The 23,374-nt window shown below is 41.9% G+C and overlaps 1 protein-coding gene across 1 annotated transcript in view; it reads right to left on the reverse strand.

Annotated features, from left to right (window-relative positions):
* Positions 1–23,374, reverse strand: part of LOC124722862 (tetratricopeptide repeat protein 7B-like) — a 223,549-nt gene that overhangs the window by 81,231 nt on the left and 118,944 nt on the right. Inside the window, exon 10 of the mRNA XM_047247992.1 lies at positions 8,923–9,101. Coding sequence (XP_047103948.1) covers positions 8,923–9,101 — 179 coding nt within the window. The remainder of the gene's footprint in view (positions 1–8,922; positions 9,102–23,374) is intronic.

Raw genomic sequence — 23,374 nt, forward strand, 5'->3', positions numbered from 1 at the left:
TACATGGCTACAAATACTTTCAGAAACGACTTACTGACACTTAAATCTATACTTGATGTTAACAAATTTCTTTTCTTCAGGAATGCTTTCCTTGCCATTGCCAGTCTACATTTTATATCCTCTCTACGTCGACCATCATCAGTTATTTTGCTCCCCAAATAGCAAAACTCCTTTACTACTTTAAGTGTCTCATTTCCTAATCTAATTCCCTCAGCATCACCCGATTTAATTCGGCTACATTCAATTATCCTCGTTTTGCTTTTGTTGATGTTCATCTTATATCCTCCTTTCAAGAAACTGTCCATTCCATTCAACTGCTCTTCCAAGTCCTTTGCTGTCTGTGACAGAATTACAATGTCATTAGCAAACCTCAAAGTTTTTATTTCCCCGCCATGGATTTTAATACCTACTCCGAATTTTTCTTTTGTTTTCTTTACTGCTTGCTCAATATACAGATTGAATAACATCGGGGATAGGTTACCACCCTGTCTCACTCCCTTCCCAACCACTGCTTCCATTTCATGACCCTCGACTCCTAACTGCCATATGGTTTCTGCACAAATAGTAAATAGCCTCTTACTCCCTATATTTTACCCCTGCCACCTTCAGAAGTTGAAAGAGAGTATTCCAGTCAACATTGTCAAAAGCTTTCTCAAAGTCTACAAATGCTAGAAATGTAGGTCTGCCTTTCCTTAATCTATCGTCTAAGATAAGTTGTAGGGTCAATATTGCTTCACATGTTCCAACATTTCTATGGAATCCAAACTGATCTTTCCCGAGGTCAGCTTCTACCAGTTTTTCCATTCGTCTGCTAAGAATTCGTGTCCGTATTTTGCAGCCATGACTAATTAAACTGATAGTTCGATGATTTTCACATCTGCCAACACCCGCTTTCTTTGGGAATGGAATTATTATATTCTTCTTGAAATGTGAGGGTATTTTGCCTGTCTCATACATCTTTCTCACCAGATGGTAAAGTTTCGTCAGGGCTAGCTCTCCCAAGGGTATCAGTAGTCCTAATGGAATGTTGTCTACTCCCGGGGCCTTGCTTCGACTTAGGTCTTTCAGTGCTCTGTCAAACTCTTCATGCAGCATCATATCTCCCATTTCATCTTCATCTACATCCTATTCCATTTCCATAATATTGTCCTCAAACACATCGCCCTTGTGTAGACCCTCTATATACTCCTTCCACCTTTCTGCTTTCCCTTCTTTGCTTAGAACTGGGTTTCAATCTGAGCTCTTGATATTCATACAAGTGGATTTCTTTTCTCCAAAGGTCTCTTTAATTTTCCTGTAGGCATTACCTATCTTACCCCTAGTGATATATGCCTCTACATCCTTACATTTGTCCTCTAGCCATCCTTGCTGAGCCATTTTGCACTTGCTGTCGATCTCATTTTTGCTTGCTTCATTTGCTGCACTTTTATATTTTCTCCTTTCATCAATTAGATTCAATATTTCGTCTGTTGCCCAAGGATTTCTACTAGCCCTCGTCTTTTTACCTACTTGATCCTCTGCTGCGTTCACCTTTTCATCTCTCAACGCTACCCATTTGTCTTCTACTATATTTCTTTCCCCCATTTTTTCCAATTGTTCTCTAATGCTCTCCCTGAAACTCTCTAAAACCTCTGGTTCTTTCAGTTTATCCAGGTCCCATCTCCTGAAGTTCCCACCTTTTTGCAGTTTCTTCAGTTTTAATCTACAGTTCATAACCAATAGATTGTGGTCAGAGTCCACATCTGCCCCTGGAAATGTCTTACAATTTAAAACCTGGTTCCTGTCTTACCAATATATAATCTATCTGAAACCTTCCAGTATCTCCAGGCCTCTTCCATGTATACAACCTTCTTTTATGATTCTTGAACCAAGTGTTAGCTATGATTAAGTTATGCTTTGTGCAAAATTCTGCCAGGTGGTTTCCTCTTTCATTCCTTACCCCCACTCCATATTCACCTACTACGTTTCCTTCTCTTCCTTTTCCCACTATCGAATTTGAGTCACCAATGACTATTAAATTTTCATTTCCCTTCACTATCTGAATAATTTCTTTTATCTCATCATACATTTAATCAATCTCTTTGTCATCTGCGGAGCTAGCTGGCATATAAACTTGTACTACTGTGGTAAGTGTGGGCTTTGTATCTATCTTGGCCACAATAACGTGTTCACTTAGCTGTTTGCAGTAGCTTATCCGCATTCCTATTTTTTTATTCATTATTAAACCTACCACTGCATTACCCCTATTTGATTTTGTATTTATAACCCTGTATTTACCTGAGCAGAAGTCTTGTTCCTCTTGCCACCGAACTTCACTAATTCCCACTATATCTAACTTTAACCTATCCATTTCCATTTTTAAATTTTCTAACCTACCTGCCTGATTGAGAGATCTGACATTCCACACTCCGATCCGTAGAATGCCAGTTTTCTTTCTCCTGATAACGATGTCCTCCTGAGTAGTCCCTGCACGGAGATCCGAATGGGGGACTATTTTACCTCCATAATATTTTACTCAAGAGGACACCATCATCATTTAACCACACAGTAAAGCTGCATGCCCTTGGGAAAAATTACGGCTGTAGTTTCTCCTTGCTTTCAGCCGTTTTCAGTACCAGCACAGCACGGCCGTTTGGTTTAGTGTTACAAGGCCAGATCAGTCAATCATCCAGACTGTTGCCCCTGCAACTACTGAAAAGGCTGCTACCCCTCTTCATGAACCACACACTTTTCTGGCCTCCCAACAGATACCGCCCCATAGTGGTTGTACCTATGGTACAGCTATCTATATCGCTGAAGGACACAAGACTCCCCACCAACAGCAACGTCCATGGTTCATGGGGGGCTAGTTGCATTACAACTGGTAATACCACAAAGGTGGGTGCCAGGCAATCAACGCCCCTTGTATGCAAAAAGATTTTGATAAGCTGAATGATGATTAGGAACTTGTCAGATGGTGACTGCATAAGTGAGCAACAGCTGGTAGTGTTAGAACTGAAGGAGGAAGATTCCCTGCACCAAGAAGACTGTCTACATAACCAGTCCAGAAAGCACCAGTGGCCAGTCTTACTCCACGATGACTGACTGGGTCCAAGAATTTTAAAGCTGAACCATAAAAGTGGCAACCACAGTCCAATCAGAACACAACTGGAGGCCAGCGAAATATGACAAAGTAGTGAAATTCACACCCAAAAAGATGTAGGCACAACAAAGCAATTAATTTTAGGCTTTTGCATGCAGTTAGACTTTAGTTGATGAATATGAGGCAGCCATGACAGTTTTTTATCATCAAAGAGGAGTCCCAAAAATCAGACTGTGGAACAATGTCAGAGTGATGGGTATTCAAGCAGAGTTCTGGGGCACCATGGACCGTGGGACAATGACACAAACGCATGACTCATTTTTGTGGGAAGAGATTTGGAAGCCATGGGAAAGGATTCAAGTGAAGGTCCTTTGTTGGTGCCATGGCTCTGGCATTTAGCCAGGCCTACAGATTGGGATCCCTACCAATCCCAGAAGTCGTCGACATACAGTGCAGGGGTGACCAATGATCCAACGGCAGACACCAGCCTATTGATGGCGATGAGGAGGAATGTAACATTCAGCATGAAGGTCTGTGGGACACTGCTCTCTTGCACCCATGGGGAGCTGAGTGATGTGTCAGCTCTAACCCAAAACAACAGGTAAGATAAAAACTGAAAAATAAAAATGAACATGGAGCCTCATAAGACCAAGTCATGAAAGTTAAGTAAAATGTGATAGCATCAAACAGTGTCTTATGCCACTACAGGTCAAAAATGACAGCAATGACGTGTTGGTGTTTAGAGTAAGCCTGTCAGATTGTTCTGGTCATCGGCTGTGGAATGTATCTCACAGAAACCACACTTATAGGGGGTGACAAAAAGCACCACGATTTGAGAATCCAGCACTATCATCGCCTACCACCCTCTTAAGTAGTTTGCAGAGCACATTGGTGAGGCTAATCCTTTGGTAGCTGTCAATGCACATTGGGTTTTTGCTTAGCTTAATGACTGAGGTGGTAATCCTATTTTGCTGTTGCAAAGGGAAAAAAAACCTTGTAGCCAGTTATGATTGAAGACCCTCAGTAGGTGAGTCTTTTAGTAGCATTCAAATCATGAATCATCTGATTATGAGTCTAACCAGGGCTTTGGAGCCAGATTATGTGACAAGTGAAAAGCATTAAGCAGTTCCCAGTCAGTTAAAGGTTTATTATATAATTTAATAACAGCAGTTCTGGCAGCGAGTGGTATCATGTCAGAGACACCTCCCACAACATCACTAATTCAGTCAGAGAGGGACAAAAGTAATAGCAAAGGTGTACAATGCCAGCTGCTTCTTCAAAGAGCCCATTGTCTTAACTGGTCCATCTGCTGAGGACAAGGAAGTAACAATATCACAGAAAAGTGGCCACTGTCACAAAGATCATCATGTAATGACCACTGCAGTGAAGTGACAACAAGACAATTAGCCAAAAAGGTGTTATGGGTGGCACAGAAGGAAGAGACTGATCACAATCAGAATGAAGATGGTTAATCAGAAGGCCCCATGCCAGATGAATTAGTACTTTTCCACAGGGGTTGATGTATACTGATAACCCCTAGTAGGAGAATGAGGTGGGCATGGGGGGTGGGTGGCTCGGGAGTGGTTAAGTAGTTGTTGGATTAAGATGGTCATCTCAAGGTAACTAAGTGCCCTTCCTGGAGGTAAATAAATGCTACAAATGGTGATCACTAAGGTTACTCCTCCTGCTTCCTGCACTTTTCTGAGGAAGAACTTTGTTTTATTTTAAAGTTGTGTGTGAGGTGTAGAGTGTTATTTTTGGTGATCTGACAATTAAAGCACTTATAATTGAATTTTACACTGCTGAAACAGCAGAATACCACCTTCGGCTGTCCAATCCTCACAGACAACGTTGTCACAAACAACCGTCTGACTTCTATTGTACTAGGGCATCAGAGCAGATTTGCTTCCTGAATAGTTACTTTTCAACAGTCAGGCTAAAAGGCAGTTTTATTACTTATGTGCTAATACTGCTATTCAGACTTCTTTCACAAACTGAGGAGTTACTATCACAATGCTCATGAAACTAAATTATTAATCGACAGACTAACTGCTCCTATAAAATATTACTGAGGATCTCTTAGACCACCATTGCAGACCTTGTCCTGACTGTACTTTTCCATATGGATACAGGTAAGAATGATCTACTTCCACATGGTTCAGTCTTCTAATTTTTTATGTTTGCAGTCATTATGATTCACGTGGAAAAATATAATCTGAAGGGAACATATGGAAATCACATGAATCAATACGTTCTCTCCTTATTTAAGTAAAATCAATGGAAAACAATTGTAGATGCTGATTATAACACTCACCTTTATGAAAAGATTATAGTTAAGTAAATTATGTAAACATTTTGCACCAAATTTTGTACATGACAAGTAGTTAATATTTTGAGAGTTAATTTACTTAGGGAAAGCTTGTATATCATAGATTCAAATGAGAGAGAGAGAGAGAGAGAGAGAGAGAGAGAGAGAGAGAGAGAGAGTAGGAGTAGGAGTAGGAGTAGGAGTAGGAGCATCAGCTACTTATGTTTTAGTATAGTTTGCATCAGCCGAGAAAGAAACTTTATTCACACAATAACTAAACATGTCTGTAATTCTGTAAAGATAAAAAATCACAGTGTGTGATAACTTTTCCAAAGGTGGAAAATAAATGCAAAGGTGTACAAAATATGTTGCCAAACAGTGCACAACATGGGGAGCCACAACACTTCATTAGTAAGACCTTGGAAAGGGCCAATATTGAAGAAATTTCAAATTAAATGTTATAAACTTGACTTTAGCCAAAATTTTAATTAAAAGTGATACACTACCATTTTCCAATGAATACGGAAGACATACATTGATTTTCATAAAGTAAGAAAAATCAAAAGCAGCAAAATGAGATCTACATGAATATTTACTACCTTACTGCCACAAGAATTGCGCACGAAGCTATCACTAGTAAATAATCGATGGTACAGTCAGACTGTGCTACAGAAACAAAGGTTGCATGTTTGAGAGTATGACAGCAGCTGGTACTGTGACAGTTTTACAAGATATGTCTGATGTAGTCAACTCACATTAATAACATTGAGGCATAATTCATCATGTAAATGATGACTGAAAGCCATTGCCACGTTAGATGTAGGTAAAACTCACACATATCACACAATGGTTAAATACTCACCTTCCATTGTTCTTATTCTGTACAAAAATTTCTAAACACAGTTTCGTGCCATGAGGATGCAGGTTATGAGGTGCACCAACAACCAATAATTGCTGTTACGCATTTATAGCTGCTCTCTCATACAGCTACTGCATAGCTGGTATCATCCAGTGCAGAGAGCTTCACAAAGATAGTTCCAGTTCAAGACTAAAATCTACATGTATACTATTCACCACTTATTACAGGAGAGTGTTTGGGGTGGGCATACCAACATGCATACTGAACTGCAAGCCAATGGAAAACCATTATTTGTATATAAGCCCGTGTTTAGTTCACAAAGTGGCAGTAGGTACCTTTTGATTTGGTGAAAAACCAAAATCCTGTATTATTCAACACAACCCTGCAAAAAGGATGAATCTCTATGAAATTAAGAAAATTAGCAGTTTAACATCTCCTCAAGTGGGCTGAAGATGGAGCCCTAGTTCACTCAGGTAATGATGGTGCTGAAAGTCACCCAAGGATTAAGGCTGCAGCTACATGTGCAATTTTTCCAGTAGTATTCATGCTTCAAAAATCCTGGCATAAATAGAATTACAGCATGCCAGTGCAGGCTGCCACACAGTGCTGGAATTTACACTGCTGTTGCATTGGTGAGGTGTGACTTCAAGATTTAATCCCGCTGGAAAAAGTCACACATGCAGCCAGTCTAAGAATTAGCCTACTGTTCACCTGAAGTAATTTAGGAAAACTGTGGTAAATCCAAATCTAGACGGCTGAAGACTCATTTGGACCCAAAATCATCCCAAATGTGAGTATGGAGTATTGTCTCACTGCCTTCACACAAGACAATGTCTGCAGATGGACAAAAAGACTTCCATGTCCTTAGATGTGGAACTTTGATTACATAGGTCTGGAGAGATGATGATGTACTGCCTACGTATGAGGGTGGTTTGATAAGTCTGGCAAATTAAAATAATTAAAATAATGGAATATTTTTGTTGTGCCTTCATGGTTGGTAAGCTTGTTATTCCATGTATCATATAAAGAATTTAACACTGTACAGTGTAAAGTTCATTGTTGACACCCATCTGAACTGGGAAATGTGTTGAATGCGAATGAAAATGGAAATTTTTTGTGTGCTGTTACTAAACATTTTCATTTGAAGTGTTTAACTGCTCCACAAATCAAAACAGAACTGAATGAACTTTACATGGACTGTGCACCATCACTGAAGTAATTTACTTCTGGATTAGCGAATTTAAATGTGGTCAGGCAAGCATCCAATGTGAAACACGCTCCGGCCATCTAACTGAGGTCACCACAAAGGAAATCATTGACAAAAATCCATGTTAAGGTAATGTAAGATCACAGAATAAAAAGTCAGGAAATTTTTGAGACTAAGTGTCTCAACTGAACAAGTGCATAATATCCTGCATGGAGAATTGACTATGAAGAAGTTGTGTGCGAGGATGGTGCCACAATTACTCAGTTGACCAAAAGCACATCTGGTACAACGTTTCAACACAATGTCTGACAATGTTTAATCACAATCTGCAAGACCAGAGTCAAAATGGCAGTTAAAACACTACATAAAGGTTGGTGAAAGTGGACCAAAGAATGCAAAGACCATTTTGTCATCTGGTAATGTGATTGTCACTGTGTTTTTTTTTTTTTTTTTCCCTGGAGCCCCAAGGAATAATCCTCACAGGTTACTTGAAAAAAGGAAGAATTATAACTGGGCCCTATTATGCTTCATTGTTGGATCATTTGAAACTGGTGTTAGGCACGCAAAAAAGTGCTCTTTCAACAGGATAAGGCACCATCCTACACATCAGTGATACCTTTGCTGGAAAGGAATTTTCATCAAATGAGGAAGTGAGAGTTGCAGTCCATGAATATTTTGCAGAGTTTGACAGTGCTTATTTTTCTGATGGGATACAAAAGCTTGGAGATATCTGGATTAAGTATATATCCTTAAAAACAGACTACGTCCAGAAGTAAGGTAAGTTGTTTCTGAAACCAACATTTTTTCTTGCTTTTTTACCAGACTTATTAAACCACACTTGTACCTTCTTCAGCTGAGGTAATAGGTGTCGATTGATTTCTCCAAGATGACAATATTTGACTACACAGGCAACATTTAGAGGACAAAAATACAGTGCATGGAGTGGCCAGCTCATTCCTTAGCACAAATGCCATAGAGCACATTTGGTAAGTTGTTTGGAGGTATGTTGCTAGTCTTCGTTATCATCCCCTGCCCCTTGCCATTGCTGATGGCAGCTTTATGATATATGTGAAACTTTATTCTTATGGAGTCCACAGACATCATCATTAATAGCATCATACACCACTGTAAATGCAACCTCTCTCAGGGTATTCTCATTTCATACCAGTTTTATTCATGCTATATCATACTGGCACATGCATTTTGTGAATTTCTAAGATTTCCTATGTTTCCCCATGTATTATTTATACAGAACTATGTCTTCATGTACAATTACTAGACACTCATATTTTACACTTAAGCTAAGCCATCACACCTGATACAGTTTTTCATGTTTCACTGCTTCATAAAAACAAGTTTTTTCACAGAATCTCAACATAAGAAATAGCAGTTCTTGTAAGGGGGAGCAAAGGCAGTAACACGATATCTGTCTTCCTCTATGCACTGAAAATGATTTGAGTGGGTACCTGTGAAAAGAGTCAAGTGCACTCTGAATAAGTTGCTGTTTCTCATGTTTTAATGTAGTGTTTGCTGCCTGCAGACTGTAACCAATGCCTATGTAGAGATGACACCGGGATGCCAGATTTTGTGGTGATGACGTCTCTCTGGAGAGGGCTTGGCAGCTCCACTGCAGGCCTTCAGCAAACTGTTGAGAAAATCTGTCATTATAAAATACTCAAAACATTAAAAAAAGTCTGATATGACATCTTTCATCTACTTTTAACATCCAGAGCTGTACATCAGTCAAAGATATCATCAACAGGGTAACATACAGCAGTTCTAAATCCTTGCTGCCAATGTTTCAAGAACTGTGGTTTTGGACACTGTCTTAATATTTTCTGTTACTGCAAGTTGCAGTTGTTTTCCAACCTAAGCCCTTGAAAATGCTTCACATTTTTCAAATTTATGAGTGTGCTTGCGCTGATTATTTTGAAATAATGAACAGTTAAAAAGAGTAGTATGCATATATAGATTTAAGATCACTTTTGCTCACCCTGTTCTACAGCTGTTTTCACATAAGAAAGAGCCTGAAAAAATAATTTTATATTATGATGAATTTCAGTGTTATTTTTGCAGATTTTGGTGTTGTATGTGCAATTTTTTTTCCCTTCATTTTTATCTTAGGAAGTGATAAGAATGAAAAATTGGGAGAGAAGTAACAAACTTTAACAGTTCCTCTTAACACGGTGAAATTAAACACACAACACCATACCATAGACCCACAACATAACTACAGGAACAGCAACAGTAGTGTGTCTGAGAACCAGTCCAGACTGAGCCAGATGCTCAGAAATTTTGTCTGAGAATGGTACACATGCTTGTCATGGACATTCCATTCTCTTCAGTTGCTAGTGAGCCTGAGCAGCACCATTTAACCTGGATGGGATGATATTTGGCACTGATATTCTGCCAAGTGTAAACAGACCCTAACACTTCTTGGTAATAAAAACCACATCACACTCAACTTCTATTTTTGACTGAATGGTTTTCTTTTCTAAATTAGATATCATAATGTAGAACTACTAAAGCTGAGAAGTTATTTTACAGCAAGAATATTTTAGTCACAGTCATGATATGGTTTGGTTGAATGTTCCAAACAAGGAAAATTGTTGACTATTTACACACCAGATACCAAGTACATTTTACTGTTCTGTGATAAATTTAGAAAGGAAATAGTTGTCACACATTGTGGAGCATAAAGCCAATATTTGTAAACTGCTGCTATAATGTTTATTATGCTTTTACTGGAGAACGGTGAAGATGCCAAATTTCACATTCTCGTTGAAGACCACCATTTTCATGTAAATTGCTACATTATTGTTTGAAGAAAATTTTCTTGTTCCTGTTGACATAACACTGATGAAGATAGAACAAATGTAAAACTACACACATGCTCAAATCAAGTACCTATACTAAACTTCTTACTGTGGACAATAAATTATTCCAAAAAGCTTTAAAGATACACAATACCTTGATGAACAGACATAGTTTCATGCTCAAAGATTTTTTACTGGATATTGGTGCCTTTAAACCAGAAAAATCACTGAGAATGGAAGGATGATATGAGTATCAGTGTTGATCTGAACAAGAACCCATTCAGATAACTGTATTAGCATATTCTACCTTCAAATAAGACTCAGGCTTCCCAAAGTTAAGATAGAAACTCAACAAAGAATTTTGCCATGTAACTTTCTCTGGTAAACTCACATCGCCACGAATGGAATAACAATTTTAGTCTTAGCTACTTAGATGTTATACAGTATGCAAAGTGGGTTTCTATGTCACACTTTGTCACCGAGTATTAGGTACTGGCTACAGTTAGCCAAAAATTCAGCAAAATATACAGCTAGCAGTAAATCAGCTATAAACCAAGTACGTGCTGAATAAAATCTTACAATTTTCTAGCATCGGGCAACTTACCTAATGTGGACAAACATAGTAATTAATAACAAAAATAATGTTACAGCTATCATAGTTTAAAAACTTGCACTGTAGCAGGCACTACTATGTTGATGATATAGATACAAAGTTTCATAAATACCAAGCAGTATGTACCACAATAAACAGAACATGTAACTACAAAACCAAAAAAACCCTCTTCGGCACTAATAGTTTCATGTTTGGCTGCTACAGAGTACCTGGTTCTTCATTTGTAGGCTGGAGGTCTTGTTTTGGTTAAGGTGATTGCCACTAGATACAGTCTTTCACTGTGTGCAGCTTTGGATACTCAACAATAAATACACACTTTGAGCCTCTCCCCTGTTTTATTGTGTAGGCAATGCTTTCAAAAAAGGAGGGCTATAGTGATTCTGAGTTTGACATTGAATTTAGCAGCTCAGGGAGTGAAGAAGAATGTGATGTTAACTTGTTAGAGGCAAAGTGACAGCAGTTTGTCAGTTAAGTGACAAATGCTTGGCAGTGGTATGAGATAAATATATCGACTGTCTCTAGGCAGCTCCTCCAAGATTTATATTCATATGAAGCATGGTTAGACTTCCCAGCTACATAAAAAAAAGCTATCTTTATATGTGAAACTGCAATGTCTTTCATTATAGGAGGTTTTCATTATTAATAAAATATTATGTTAAGGGGTTAATTAGAATGAAAGACATTTGTAATGTGTTGAACGTACGTGCTGTTAAAAGCAAACACAGAGATAGACAGAAACAGCATATCATCAGAATGACTACCCAAGAAAAATCTTATAATCTTCATGGATAGACAAACTTCATAGTCCACAAAAAAACAGTGCTCATATATGTTTTGAGGCCAGAGCTGACTGGTGCCTAATTGAAAGGGGAGAAGGATGACCTCACCTGAATGTCAAAGAAAAATACAATAAGTTCATTCTTTGCGAGTGAGAAACTTCAGCAAACTCTAGAAAATTAAAGGTTTTGTTGTAAGGGCTTGTATTGTATCCCCAGATGGTCGACTGTGATACAACCTACAGGCAACCCTACCCCAGCACTGGGTAGCACCAGCTTTGTCGCTGGTGGCATCCACGTCCATGTCACAGTACACAGCACTGTGATCACAGGCACTACTTCTCTCCCACAAGATAACATGCTCACTGTTTGTGTGCCTGTTTTCTTCCACCAGGCAGACAATTAGGGCACCACCCAGACGCTCCATGGCAGTGTGCTCACCATGTACATTGCTAAGCTGGTCGGGAATCAGTCATCACTGTGTTTCAGTCATCAGGCTACCATCAAGTGCCTCCTCCACATTGCCCAGGTAGACTGCACCTCCAGCACATCCTCCAGCTTACTCCCAACAGTCCAGGGCTCCCGCCCTGCTGGACACCACCCCCGACTGCCTAGGGGCTCCTACCCCAATGGACAACACCCCAGACCACCCAGGGCCTCCTGCCTTGCTGGATGATACACCTGATTGCTTACATCTGAGCCCATACGACCTCAATTGGGTTGTAATGGCAATGGTATGGGGATACTCTAACGATACAGTGCCCATACTGCTTTGCAACTTCGTCCATCTCATGAACTCTGTATGCAGGCTTGTGGTGATTGACAAGAAACAGCAATTCTGCTCTGGTATGCAATGAGTTATGAGGTATTCCGTTAGATGACAGCCATGCAATAATGTCTGCCTTTTTGGAGGTTGTATTAGGAGCTTTGTTCACTTGCACTGATGGATGGATGGATGGATGGATGGATGGATATGGTGTTATGGGCGGTCAACAGTGTAGTCTTTAGCGCCCGAACGGAAACAACAACAGATGAGTGTCACTAAAATGCAGAAAGTGCAAAAACAGGACTAAAATTATAGGTGAACGTCTACATAGGCAGTTTCATGTCAACAGTAGCAAAGTGGAAAGCAGCACATAAAGAGGAGAACTGCAAGAGAACGTAGGGGAAGGGGTTAAAATGAAACACATAGCACATGTTTGGAACTGGCCTATTACAAGAATAAAAAGGAGTGGTAAGCCACTCGGCAACACACTAAAAATTCCAACCTAAAATTTTTGGCTGAAGCCGAGAAACATCACAGTACCTTAAAACTTTCTTGACACTCACCCCGTCATCGGCTAAAATCGAGGGCAGATCCCCACTAATATTAACTTCCGCCCTGACAAAACAATATAAATCACACTCAACTAAAATATGGCGTACAGTGATTCGTGCGCCAGAGGCATCACACAGAGGGGGTTCCTCTCGCCGTAGTAAGAAGGCACGCATAAGAGGACAGTGCCCTATGTGAAGACGTGTAAGGGTCACTTCGTCACACCTAGGTGGCCGGCAGGAGGAACACCATGGCTGGATGGTGGGTTTCACCAACCGCAGCTTATTTTCCCTCACCGCCAGCCATTCCTCCTCCCACAATTGCATATACTTCCGCCGCAGCACAGAAACGACACCTTGCAAAGGAATAGAACACTGTGTCACCTCCGGTAATCTGCAGGCGTCCTTGGCAGCTCTATCAGCTTGTTCATTTCCCCCGTATGCCCACATGCCCTGGCACCCAGTAAAAGGACACTTGCTTGCCCTGTCGTTGGAGGATGTACAGTTGGTCGTAAATCAGCTGTTCCAACTTCTCCGCTGGGTACAGGTTCTGCAGTGACTGTAATGCGCTCAGTGAGCCAGAGCAAATTAGGAAGTGTTTGCCCTGAGTAAACCATATCTGCTCCAATGCCTTCAGGATTGCGTGAAGTTCTGTGGAAAAAACAGTGTATTCCTGGGGAAGGTGAATCCTGATGACACGGTTGGGGAACACAACTGAGCAACCAAGAAAACCCCCCTGTTGGGATCCATCAGTGTAGACTACTGTAAAATCATGATGCCTGTCTAAAATGTTAAAAAACAAAGATTTGAAAGTAAAATCAAATGTACTGTCTTTCTTAAAATTTGCCAAATCTAAAATCAGTGTGGGCCTCTGGAGGAGCGAAGGTGGATATCTGCTTCAACCTCGACGTGAAACATTAAAACCGGCCACACCCATCGCTAAAATGCAATCCTTTGCATGAATCCCATAGGGCCTTGTTGCTCATTGCCAGTTGTGAAAAAGCCTTTCCAGTGGAGGCCGAGCAACAGTGTGGTATGCAGGTGTGTATGGTGTGGATAATGTTTGATAGGCCTGGTGCACCATTAGTAGACGCCGCCGGAGGTGAAGTGGCAGTTCACCTGCCTCTGCACAGAGGCTTGGTATGGGGCTCGTTCTGAACGCCCCAGTGGCCAACCGAATCCCCTCATGGTGCACCACATCCAACAGCTTCAAATAAGTGGGTCTTGCAGACCCATACACCGTGCATCCATAATCAAGCCGGGACCGCACGAAGGCTCTGTAAAACCGGAGTCGACAAGTCCTGTCTGCTCCCCATGTGTGGTGACTAAGAACTTTTAAAATAGACAGCGCCTTAAGAGACCATTTTTTCAGTTCCTTAATGTGTGGCAGCCACGTAAACTTAGAATCAAAAGTGAGGCCCAGAAACTTCACCGTGTCTTTAAAATTCAGAATGGTGTCCCTCATCCTCAACTCAGGCAAGTCAAAAATGGAACGAGAACGGTTAAAAAGAACACACATCGACTTATCAGTTGAAAACTTAAAACCACTCTTCTGTGCCCATTAATCCAAATGTCGCAGAGTGAGTTGCAACTGACGAGTCGTTGTTGCAAGGCTTGAAGAAGACCAAAATACAGAGAAATCGTCCACAAACAAGGAACACTGCACAGTACTTTTCACAACAGACGTAGTACTATTAATAGCAATAGCAAAGACCGTCACACACAAAACACTACCTTGAGGGACACCGTTCTCTTGTCCAAAGCGACTAGACAGTACGTCTCCGACTTGGTACCGAAAATAACGTGGCGACAGGAAGGACCGAATAAAATTGGGAAGACATCCACGAAAACCCCATTCGTGGAGCTGCCTGATGATAAGATGCCTCCAAGTTGTGTCGTATGCCTTTTCAATGTCAAAAAATATTCCCAACAGGTGATGCTAGTGCAGGAAAGCCTGTTGTATAGCCGCCTCCAGGAGAGCCAGGTTATCAAAGGTGGAGCGATACCTCCTGAACCCACACTGAAAGCGACTAAGGAGTTGTCTGGATTCTAACATCCAGACAAGGCGGCGGTTGACCGTCCGCTCCAAGGTCTTTCCCATGCAGCTAGTGAGGGCACCACTACGGTAACTACCCGGGCACGTGCGGTCTTTCCCAGGTTTTAAAAGAGGAATTAAAATTGCTTCACGCCACGAGTCGGGGAAGTGACCGGACATCCAAACTAGATTAAAAAGTCAGAGGAGGATTTCTTTATTTCTCCCTGTGAGGTGCTGCAGCATGCCATAGTGGATTCTATCCTGACCAGGTGATGTATCACGAGCCCCACACAATGCAGAATCCAGTTCCCACATGGAAAATGGGCAGTTGTACTCTTCTGTATTGGGTGAGCGGAAGTCAAAACTGCTCCTCTCAGCAGCCACTCTGTGGGGCTGGAAAGCTGGATTCTGACTGGCGGTTGCAGTAATAGCTGCAAAATGAGCCGCCATAGACTGGGCAATATCTTTTGGGGTCGTTTGGAGAGTGCCATTCCACATTATAGCAGCCATAGGGCACCTCCCACCTCTCCCAGAAATCCTCCTGATGATCTCCAATACAATGGAACTTTGTGTAGAACGATTAATGGTGTTCAGGAACTGCTGCCACGACCTCTTCTTGCTCTCTCGTATAATCCGACGACACTTTGCCCTCGCCACCCGAAAGGCTGCAAGGTTCTCTACAGTTGGCCGGCATTTGAACCTACGCAGAGCTGCCCGCCTAGCCCTGATTGCAGAGTGGCATTCGTCGCTCCACCAAGGGACAGCCTGCCGCGTCGGTTGTCCCGTAGACTGTGGGATGGACGCTTCACTGGCGCGGTGGATCACCTCAGTAATATGATCCACCCATTCCTGGACACTGACCCGATGTTCAAACTGGGCTAGTTGACTATACAGTGCCCAGTTGGCTCTACCGAGCACCCATCGAGGCGGTTTCCTTTCCGGTTCCACTGCATGTGGCAGGTGAATCCAGATAGGGAAGTGATCGCTGCCGTGTAAGTCAGCAACCACTTCCCATGCAGCAGTGTGGGCGATGGCTGGCGAGCAAAGCGATAGATCAATGGCAGAGAACGACCCAGTTGCAATGCAAAAATGCGTGCTTTGACCTGTATTTAGCAAATAGGCACTGGAAGACAGAAGAAGCCTCTCGATTGCTCTACCCCTGGGGCAAGTACTCACAGAGCCCCAAAGCATATTGTGTGCATTAAAATCACCACAGAGGATGAAGGGGTGGGGGAGCTGTGTAAGAAGATCACTGAGAGCCTCTTCATCGAGCTCATCATGTGGGGGGCGGTAAAGCGAACATACTGTTAACATATGACGCACATGTACTAATATTGCAACTGCCTGTAAATCCGTCGTGAGGGAGAGAGGTGAGGAGTGGTAGTCAGTGTTGACGAAGATACCTACTCCTCCTCGAGCTCTCTGTCCACTCAGGTTGTCCTTTTTATGGAGGACATAACCACATAGCTCAGGGGTGTACGTTTCACTGAAATTTGTCTCTTGCAGACACACACACATAGGTCTATCCTGAATCAATAGACGTAGTTCCTCCACATGTGTCCTGAACCCTTGCAGGTTCCATTGTAATATGGGAGCCATCACGGTGGTTGTATTTTCTGACTCTCTTTCCGCTGAGGTGGGGAGACTGCAGCGGGTGGAGGCTCAGTCTTGGGGCAAGATGATTGCCCCACATTCTCAGACTCCATCAGCTCAGGGGAAGAGTCGGATGAAGCATCTAGTGGGACCACATTAACACGATCTGATGGTTTACCAGCCGATTTAATCTGTTGGTGCTGCTTCACATGTGCTTTCCTTTGTTTAAAGGGCTTTGCTGGAACTGGAGCTGGGGTGTTTATGACCTTGCTCGGCTTTGGAACAGCCTCAGCAATCGGAGATGCCTGGGGCTCTTCAATGTTAGCTACTGTACCTTTCTCTGCTGTTCTAGGAGGGGCTACAGGCTCTGATACACTTGCTGCCTTGCAAGTGCACTGACATGTGCAGGTGTTCGTGCCAACACTAACAACCTCCGTCTGTGTAGATGCATCGACTTGTGGAGGCGGCTTCTGAACAAAGGAAGCAAAAGACGTAACGAATGTGGGGGGGCTGCATTGGCTTCACTGTAGGGGATACGCTTAGTTGTTATTATTTCTTGTATTTTGCGTTCCTCTAGGAAGATTCTACAGTCCCTACTCCAAACAGGGTGGCTTTCAGAACAGTTTATACATCTGACAGGCGACGAACAGTCAATTCCGTCATGGGCAGCCTTACTACAGTTGCCACACATCACTTCTCCTTTACACCCTAGAGTTGTATGTCCAAAACGCTGGCACTTAAAACAGCGCATTGGGTTTGGGACATACGACCGGACGTTTAGTCGAAGAAATCCTGCCTTGACGTGTTCTGGGAGTTTGGAGGTATTGAAAGTAAGAATGAAGGAGTCAGATTTCACCAGGTTCCCATCCACCCTTTTCATGATGTTCTGAACGTCAACAATTCCCTCCTGAGCCCACTCACTCTTTAATTCTTCTACAGGAATGTCAATGAGATCCTGACAGGTAACAACACCCTTACTGGAGTGCTGTGAAGCTCTGTATCGATAGTGTATCCCCGCAACCTTTTAGCTGTTTGAAGGTTAACTGCCTGCTGAAAGGGTTGATGTTTCAACAAGCAGTGTCCCATTCCGTAAACGCTTCACTGATTTTAAAGTTCCAGCTATTCCTTCTAGACCCTTTTGGATATAGAATGGCAAAACCTTTTCAAAGGAACCCTCTTTCCTTTTTATTATTAAAACACACATTCTGGTTGTCAGTATGTGCTCTGTTACTCTGAACTGCTGTACGTTTGCTGACACCTGAGTCAGAAGGTCTGGCTAACCTAGCCCTCTTGTTGGATTGGGCAGTAGTGCCTAACACCCATCCCATTGGCCAGAGAAAAATTAGAAGGAGGAAAGGACGAAGAATTCGTGGTATCCATGGTCGTCCCATGAGCAGCTAGGGAAACTTACGTCCATCCAGACAGAGCCCCGCATGCCTGGATAAGCCTTGTACAACTGAGGTGCGGCAGGTTCCCCAGAGGTTGCCCGCTAGTGACTGTTCCACCTCATCAGCCATGCATCTTATCGGCGTGCAGCACACCTTAAGATTGAAGGGTTTTTTATAGAGGTATGTACTGTCCTCGCGATCCAGACAATCAAGCCAAGATCCCTGGTCCCTAAGACACACAACGTTCCACCGTTGCGCCACACTGAGGTCGCTGAAGCATGCCCAGAGCTTACGGTATCAGCAGACTGGCGGCGCACACCAGTCCACAGCTCGAGGACCCCGGGTTCGCCAAGCCCGTACACAGCAAACGAATGCTGAGCCCCCTGAGGGAACTTGCACTGAGTGGATGCTCGCATTGTCAATGACTATAATGAAGACGCAGGAATATGTCGCAAAAGTTGTTGTGTAAACCACCGTTTGAAGATGCTGTACGTAATTTTAGAGTGATAACCTTATGAATTCTTAGCTTTAGGTGCCTTAAAAATCAGCTTACCCTGGGGAATAAAGCCAGTATTTGCTGATCCGACATGAAGCACTATAATTCTGTTACCCTTACCGACAGGAACTTTTAATCCACCACACCCATCGCTCATTTTCCAGCACATAGCCCTTACATGGTTCTGATTAACGAAAGTTTCATCTAAGTAATAAATTTGTGATGTGCCAGCTTCTCCAATCTCCTGCATTGTTCTCAGAAACACAGTCCTTGCAGCTACAATATCATTTCGTTCAATTAATAATTTCCTACCATCGTTTGTTTTCTGATACCTGAACCCCATGTCTTTCAGTATCCTCAACATGGTCCATTTGCTTCCGTTAAAATTTTCAGCTTCTTTTGTACTTGAAACTAGTTTCTCTGCTGTTGGATACTCACCTTCAGCATACATGCTGAACACTATGTGCCGTAAAACTTTTTCGCAAAATCATCTAGCTCAGCCATTTCTTTTTTGTGGTTATGTTGCTTCCCTGGTGATTTGCAAACAGCTGAGCCGCAGGCTTGGATAGACGCCTTAGCTTTGCTGGATATTCTCTGAACAGCCTCAAACCAATACCACAGGCTTCAGCTGTCTGCTCCTGGCATTTGGCAACAGTGCGACCCACTACTTGTGTCAGTGTGGATTCAGCGGAAGATTCTCTCTTAAAGTAATGGTATACACCGAACACTATTCCTCTTGCCTGTTTGTGTAGCACTTGGCATGATTGCTTACTATCACTCATAAGGAACGCTATGAAGGCAGTCAGCACTCAGCACAGAACACAATTACTGAAATAAACAGTTAGAACTTCCGAACACAGCACAACCCACACAGAAGGAAGACAAGAATGTCACTGGCATGTGATTGACCGTGAGTCACGTGGTACACTTCCACATGCTTCTGCACATCAGACCCTCAGCCACCTTCGTAGCTGCTCTCTCCTCTAATAAAGCTAGAATCGTTCTCTGTCAACTGTGCACTTCAATTTTGGCATGTTGCTTCCTCTGGTCACAAACAGAAACCATTGCAAATAGACTGAGTTAATGTCCAGTACCAGTTCTACTGATCTTTACAGTAGATGTCTTCATATGGGTAGCAAAATTCGCTGCAAGTCCAGATTCCTGAATACCCTTTAATGTAATCTACATTTTGAAGTATGCTTTCTTCAACATAGCAATTTGGCAGTTATATTTTTCTCTGCTCTGTAAACTGAGAGCAATCTGTTTCGAAATGGCTAATCAAGAGGAATGGCCAAAGTCAATGAGTGGAAATAATATTCATTTTTCAGATTCATCCCCTTACCTTGACATATTTATGTAGAGCTGAAATTTACCTAAAGGCGATGATTTTCTCTTGTCAATTGTTGACTATTTTCATTATATTTTGGGCTACAGTGAGCCCTCACTTTTGCCTTAGTCAACTTAACCTTTAACACTGTTTTCCTACAGTTACGCAAGAGAGTTGTGAGCCCCTGCGGATTTGAAATGTGGATGTTGTCAGACATGTGAGGTAAAAATGAAAAAGATAGTACACTTTAACTACATTTATTCCATAATGTCATACATGATCACTTTTATGGGGTACCTCATCAAGCCAAGCTAAAGTTTTCTGAGTACCAAAGCCTGTAATCTGAGTTATTTGTGGTGTGAACTCAAGAATGTCCTGTAGAGTTCTGTTCAACTAACGGGGGGTTGGTTGGGTTGTTTAGGGGAAGAGACCAAACAGCGAGGTCATTGGTCTCATCGGATTAGGGAAGGACAGGGAAGGACGGGGAAGGAAGTCGGTCATGCCCTTTCGAAGGAACCATCCTGGCATTTGCCTGGAACGATTTAGGGAAATCATGGAAAACCTAAATCAGGATGGCCGGACGCGGGATTGAACCATTGTCCTCCTGAATGTGAGTCCAGTGTGCTAACCACTGTGCCACCTCACTTAGTAAAACTAACTGGGGATAATAGTTACCACAGTGCTACAATGCTATGCCCGACCTGTTTACAAATTGCCTGCTGGAGGGGGCTAATCGCTAGTGGCTGGCCACACATGACTTCTTGGTCACGTACTTGCTCCACGTCTACATCCAGAATCTGGAAACGCGGATAACTGTGCATGTCTTTGCTGGCACCTTGCCGAGCCAGTAGCAAAGCACAAATCTATTAGAGAGCTGATGTACAAATTGTGACTGTGTACCCGGAAAATTGCATTTTACATGTTTTACATTGGGGAAATATTATACGAGGGTTGGAACTTTAATAATGGAAACTATTTATTTACAACTCGTACAAAATAGATACATGTTTCAAAGTTTTACTGACCTTCAAAGTAGTCACCAGCATTGTGTATAACCCGTCGTCAGTGACGTGAAAGTCGTAGGATACTCTTAGAAGTGCCAGTTGTGTTGACCGTTCGAGTCTATTGCCCGACGAATTTGTAGCAGTTTTGAAGCAAATACCATGAAGTGTTTCCTTCAGTTTAGAAATCGAGTTTAACTCACAAGAGCTTAAGTCAGGGGAGTGCAGTAGGTGGTATAGCACTTAGCAGCCCCATCAGTCACACAAATCAGTAACAGCTTGCACTGTATGTGCATGAGCATTGTCCTGCAAAATAATGGTCAGGTCCTGCAGAAAGTGTCATCACTTCCGTCTCTAAGCTGGTTGTGAGTTCAACTCAATTTCTAAACTGAAGGAAACTCTTCACGGCATTCGCTTCAGAACTGCTACAAATTCATCAGGCAATAGACTGCGCCGCTCGAACTATCAACACAACTGGCACTGCTAAGAGTATCCTACGACTTCCACATTGCTGGCAACGGGTTATACACAATGCTGGTGACTACTGTGAAGGTCAGTAAAACTTTGGAACATGTATATTTTGTACGGGCTGTAAATAAATAGTTGCCACTATTAACGTTCCAACCCTCATACAAATTACAATACTTATCACTGACTATAACACACTATGCAGTAATTGCACAAAAACGATTATGTTAATGATTGCATGCTGTGCCAGCATAACTTGCACACATTTGTCACATGCTGTGAAGAATTTACTGCTTTCCATTTATGCCAAGCATATGGAGTTTACACAAAGATGGCCAAAGAAACATAGGAATGTTCTATTTGGAAACAGTTCTAATCCCTTTTACTTTCTGTTAAAAAATACCTAAATGCTGGTATACATAAAGTACAGTAGTTAATTACAAATCTATCCTTTCCATGTAGTACAATGAAGCTATACAAAGTATGACATGCAGTAGTTAAACTAAGCTCACAGTCATTGTAATTCACACTTCAGATTTACTGAAGTGTTTGAAATCAAAGACCTAATCAGATTGTAGGTTCTTTTATATCTATCTGTGCCCCCCTCTAAATGGTTTCAGGAAATCCACCAATCTTCCTGCAAGCTCTTTACTTGTAAGTGAAATTCTTTTCTGCCAGTAAAGTAGTAACTTCATTATATTGAGTGTGTAAGGACTCCAGTATACAGTACAAGCTGTATCAGCATGTGCTGATCTTTTGTTTCACAGACAATTTAAAAAAATGAGAGTCACTTTTCTCCACCATTCAATGCATTTTGCAGTATTTGTTGTTGCTATAAATCAGCCACCTTCTATCTCTTTCATAATATCTACTCCTGCCTTTAAAAAGCAGGAATTTACTTGTAAATAAAACATTATTCACAAGAGACCCATCTATATTTACCTGATGTGCTGTAGCCATCAAATTATGCACCCGATTGTGTGAATCAGTGTGCATATCAACTATCACAGCATATGAACAACAATAACTTCCATAATAACAGATGAAGGAGTTATGCCATTTCGAACTGCATCAGCCTGTCTTTGACATGTCTACTTATAGTAGAGAGATGCACTACCGTGAATGAAATGTAGATAAGATATCAAAATTTTACTTCAAACTGAGCGCAGAATGACCTCAGTTCATTCTTGAATTATTGACTTTTATATCGGACAGAATGTCATGCACAACGCGCCCACTTCCATCCCCGCAAATCGCGAATATTTGGTCATAACAATCATCATATATCATAAACAGTTCAACATACTGAAACAAGGTTTTTGCAAATGATAGCATGGAAAGAGGAACATATGTTGTATGATAAATACTTGAAACCTCAAAGTCCTTCATAAATAAATTGGTGACTGTGGGTGATAAAGGACTACTCATAGCCACTCCATCGTTCCCTTCAAAAAGGTTGCCGTTAAATAAAAAATGTGTGGATGTCAGCACATGACGAGAAAGCTTCACCAACTCTTCATCCAGTTTTTCACTAATCAAACTAAGGGACTAGTGCCAATGTGGGAAGGCTTACATCGGCCGTTCGATTCTCACAGTTCGTGACAGGCATGTGGATCATCATCGTCATATGAGGCTACAACAGCTGGAAAAATCGGCAGTAGTAGAAAACTGCTTAAATGAGGGACACGGTATTAAATTTAATGAAAATGTGATAGCTGCCAACACTTCCTGTTTTTGAACAGTGTCTATAAAGAGGCAATTGAAATTAGGTTGGCAGCTAATTTAATTAACAGAGACAGAGGGTTTCATCTTAGCAGGACGTGGAATCCTGTACTATCCTGCATCAAAACAGAACATTTTTCGGTGCGGCCAGTCCGAGTGTTCGAAAATCGTCCCTGAGTGTGATATATCGTTGCTGCCAGTGTTCTGCTAAGGGCAGTGCCACCTCACAGTCTTAGAGGGCAGCAACCATGATGGGTGGCACATGTGCAGTGTACGGTATGGTGAGCTACATAGGATGTCGATTTGCAGCCTGGCATCAGTTCTCAGCGGGACTCATCAGCAGAAGCAGCATTCTCCTGAAGATGGCAA

Source organism: Schistocerca piceifrons, chromosome X (genome assembly GCF_021461385.2).
Source record: "Schistocerca piceifrons isolate TAMUIC-IGC-003096 chromosome X, iqSchPice1.1, whole genome shotgun sequence".
NCBI classification, from domain to species: domain Eukaryota; kingdom Metazoa; phylum Arthropoda; class Insecta; order Orthoptera; family Acrididae; genus Schistocerca; species Schistocerca piceifrons.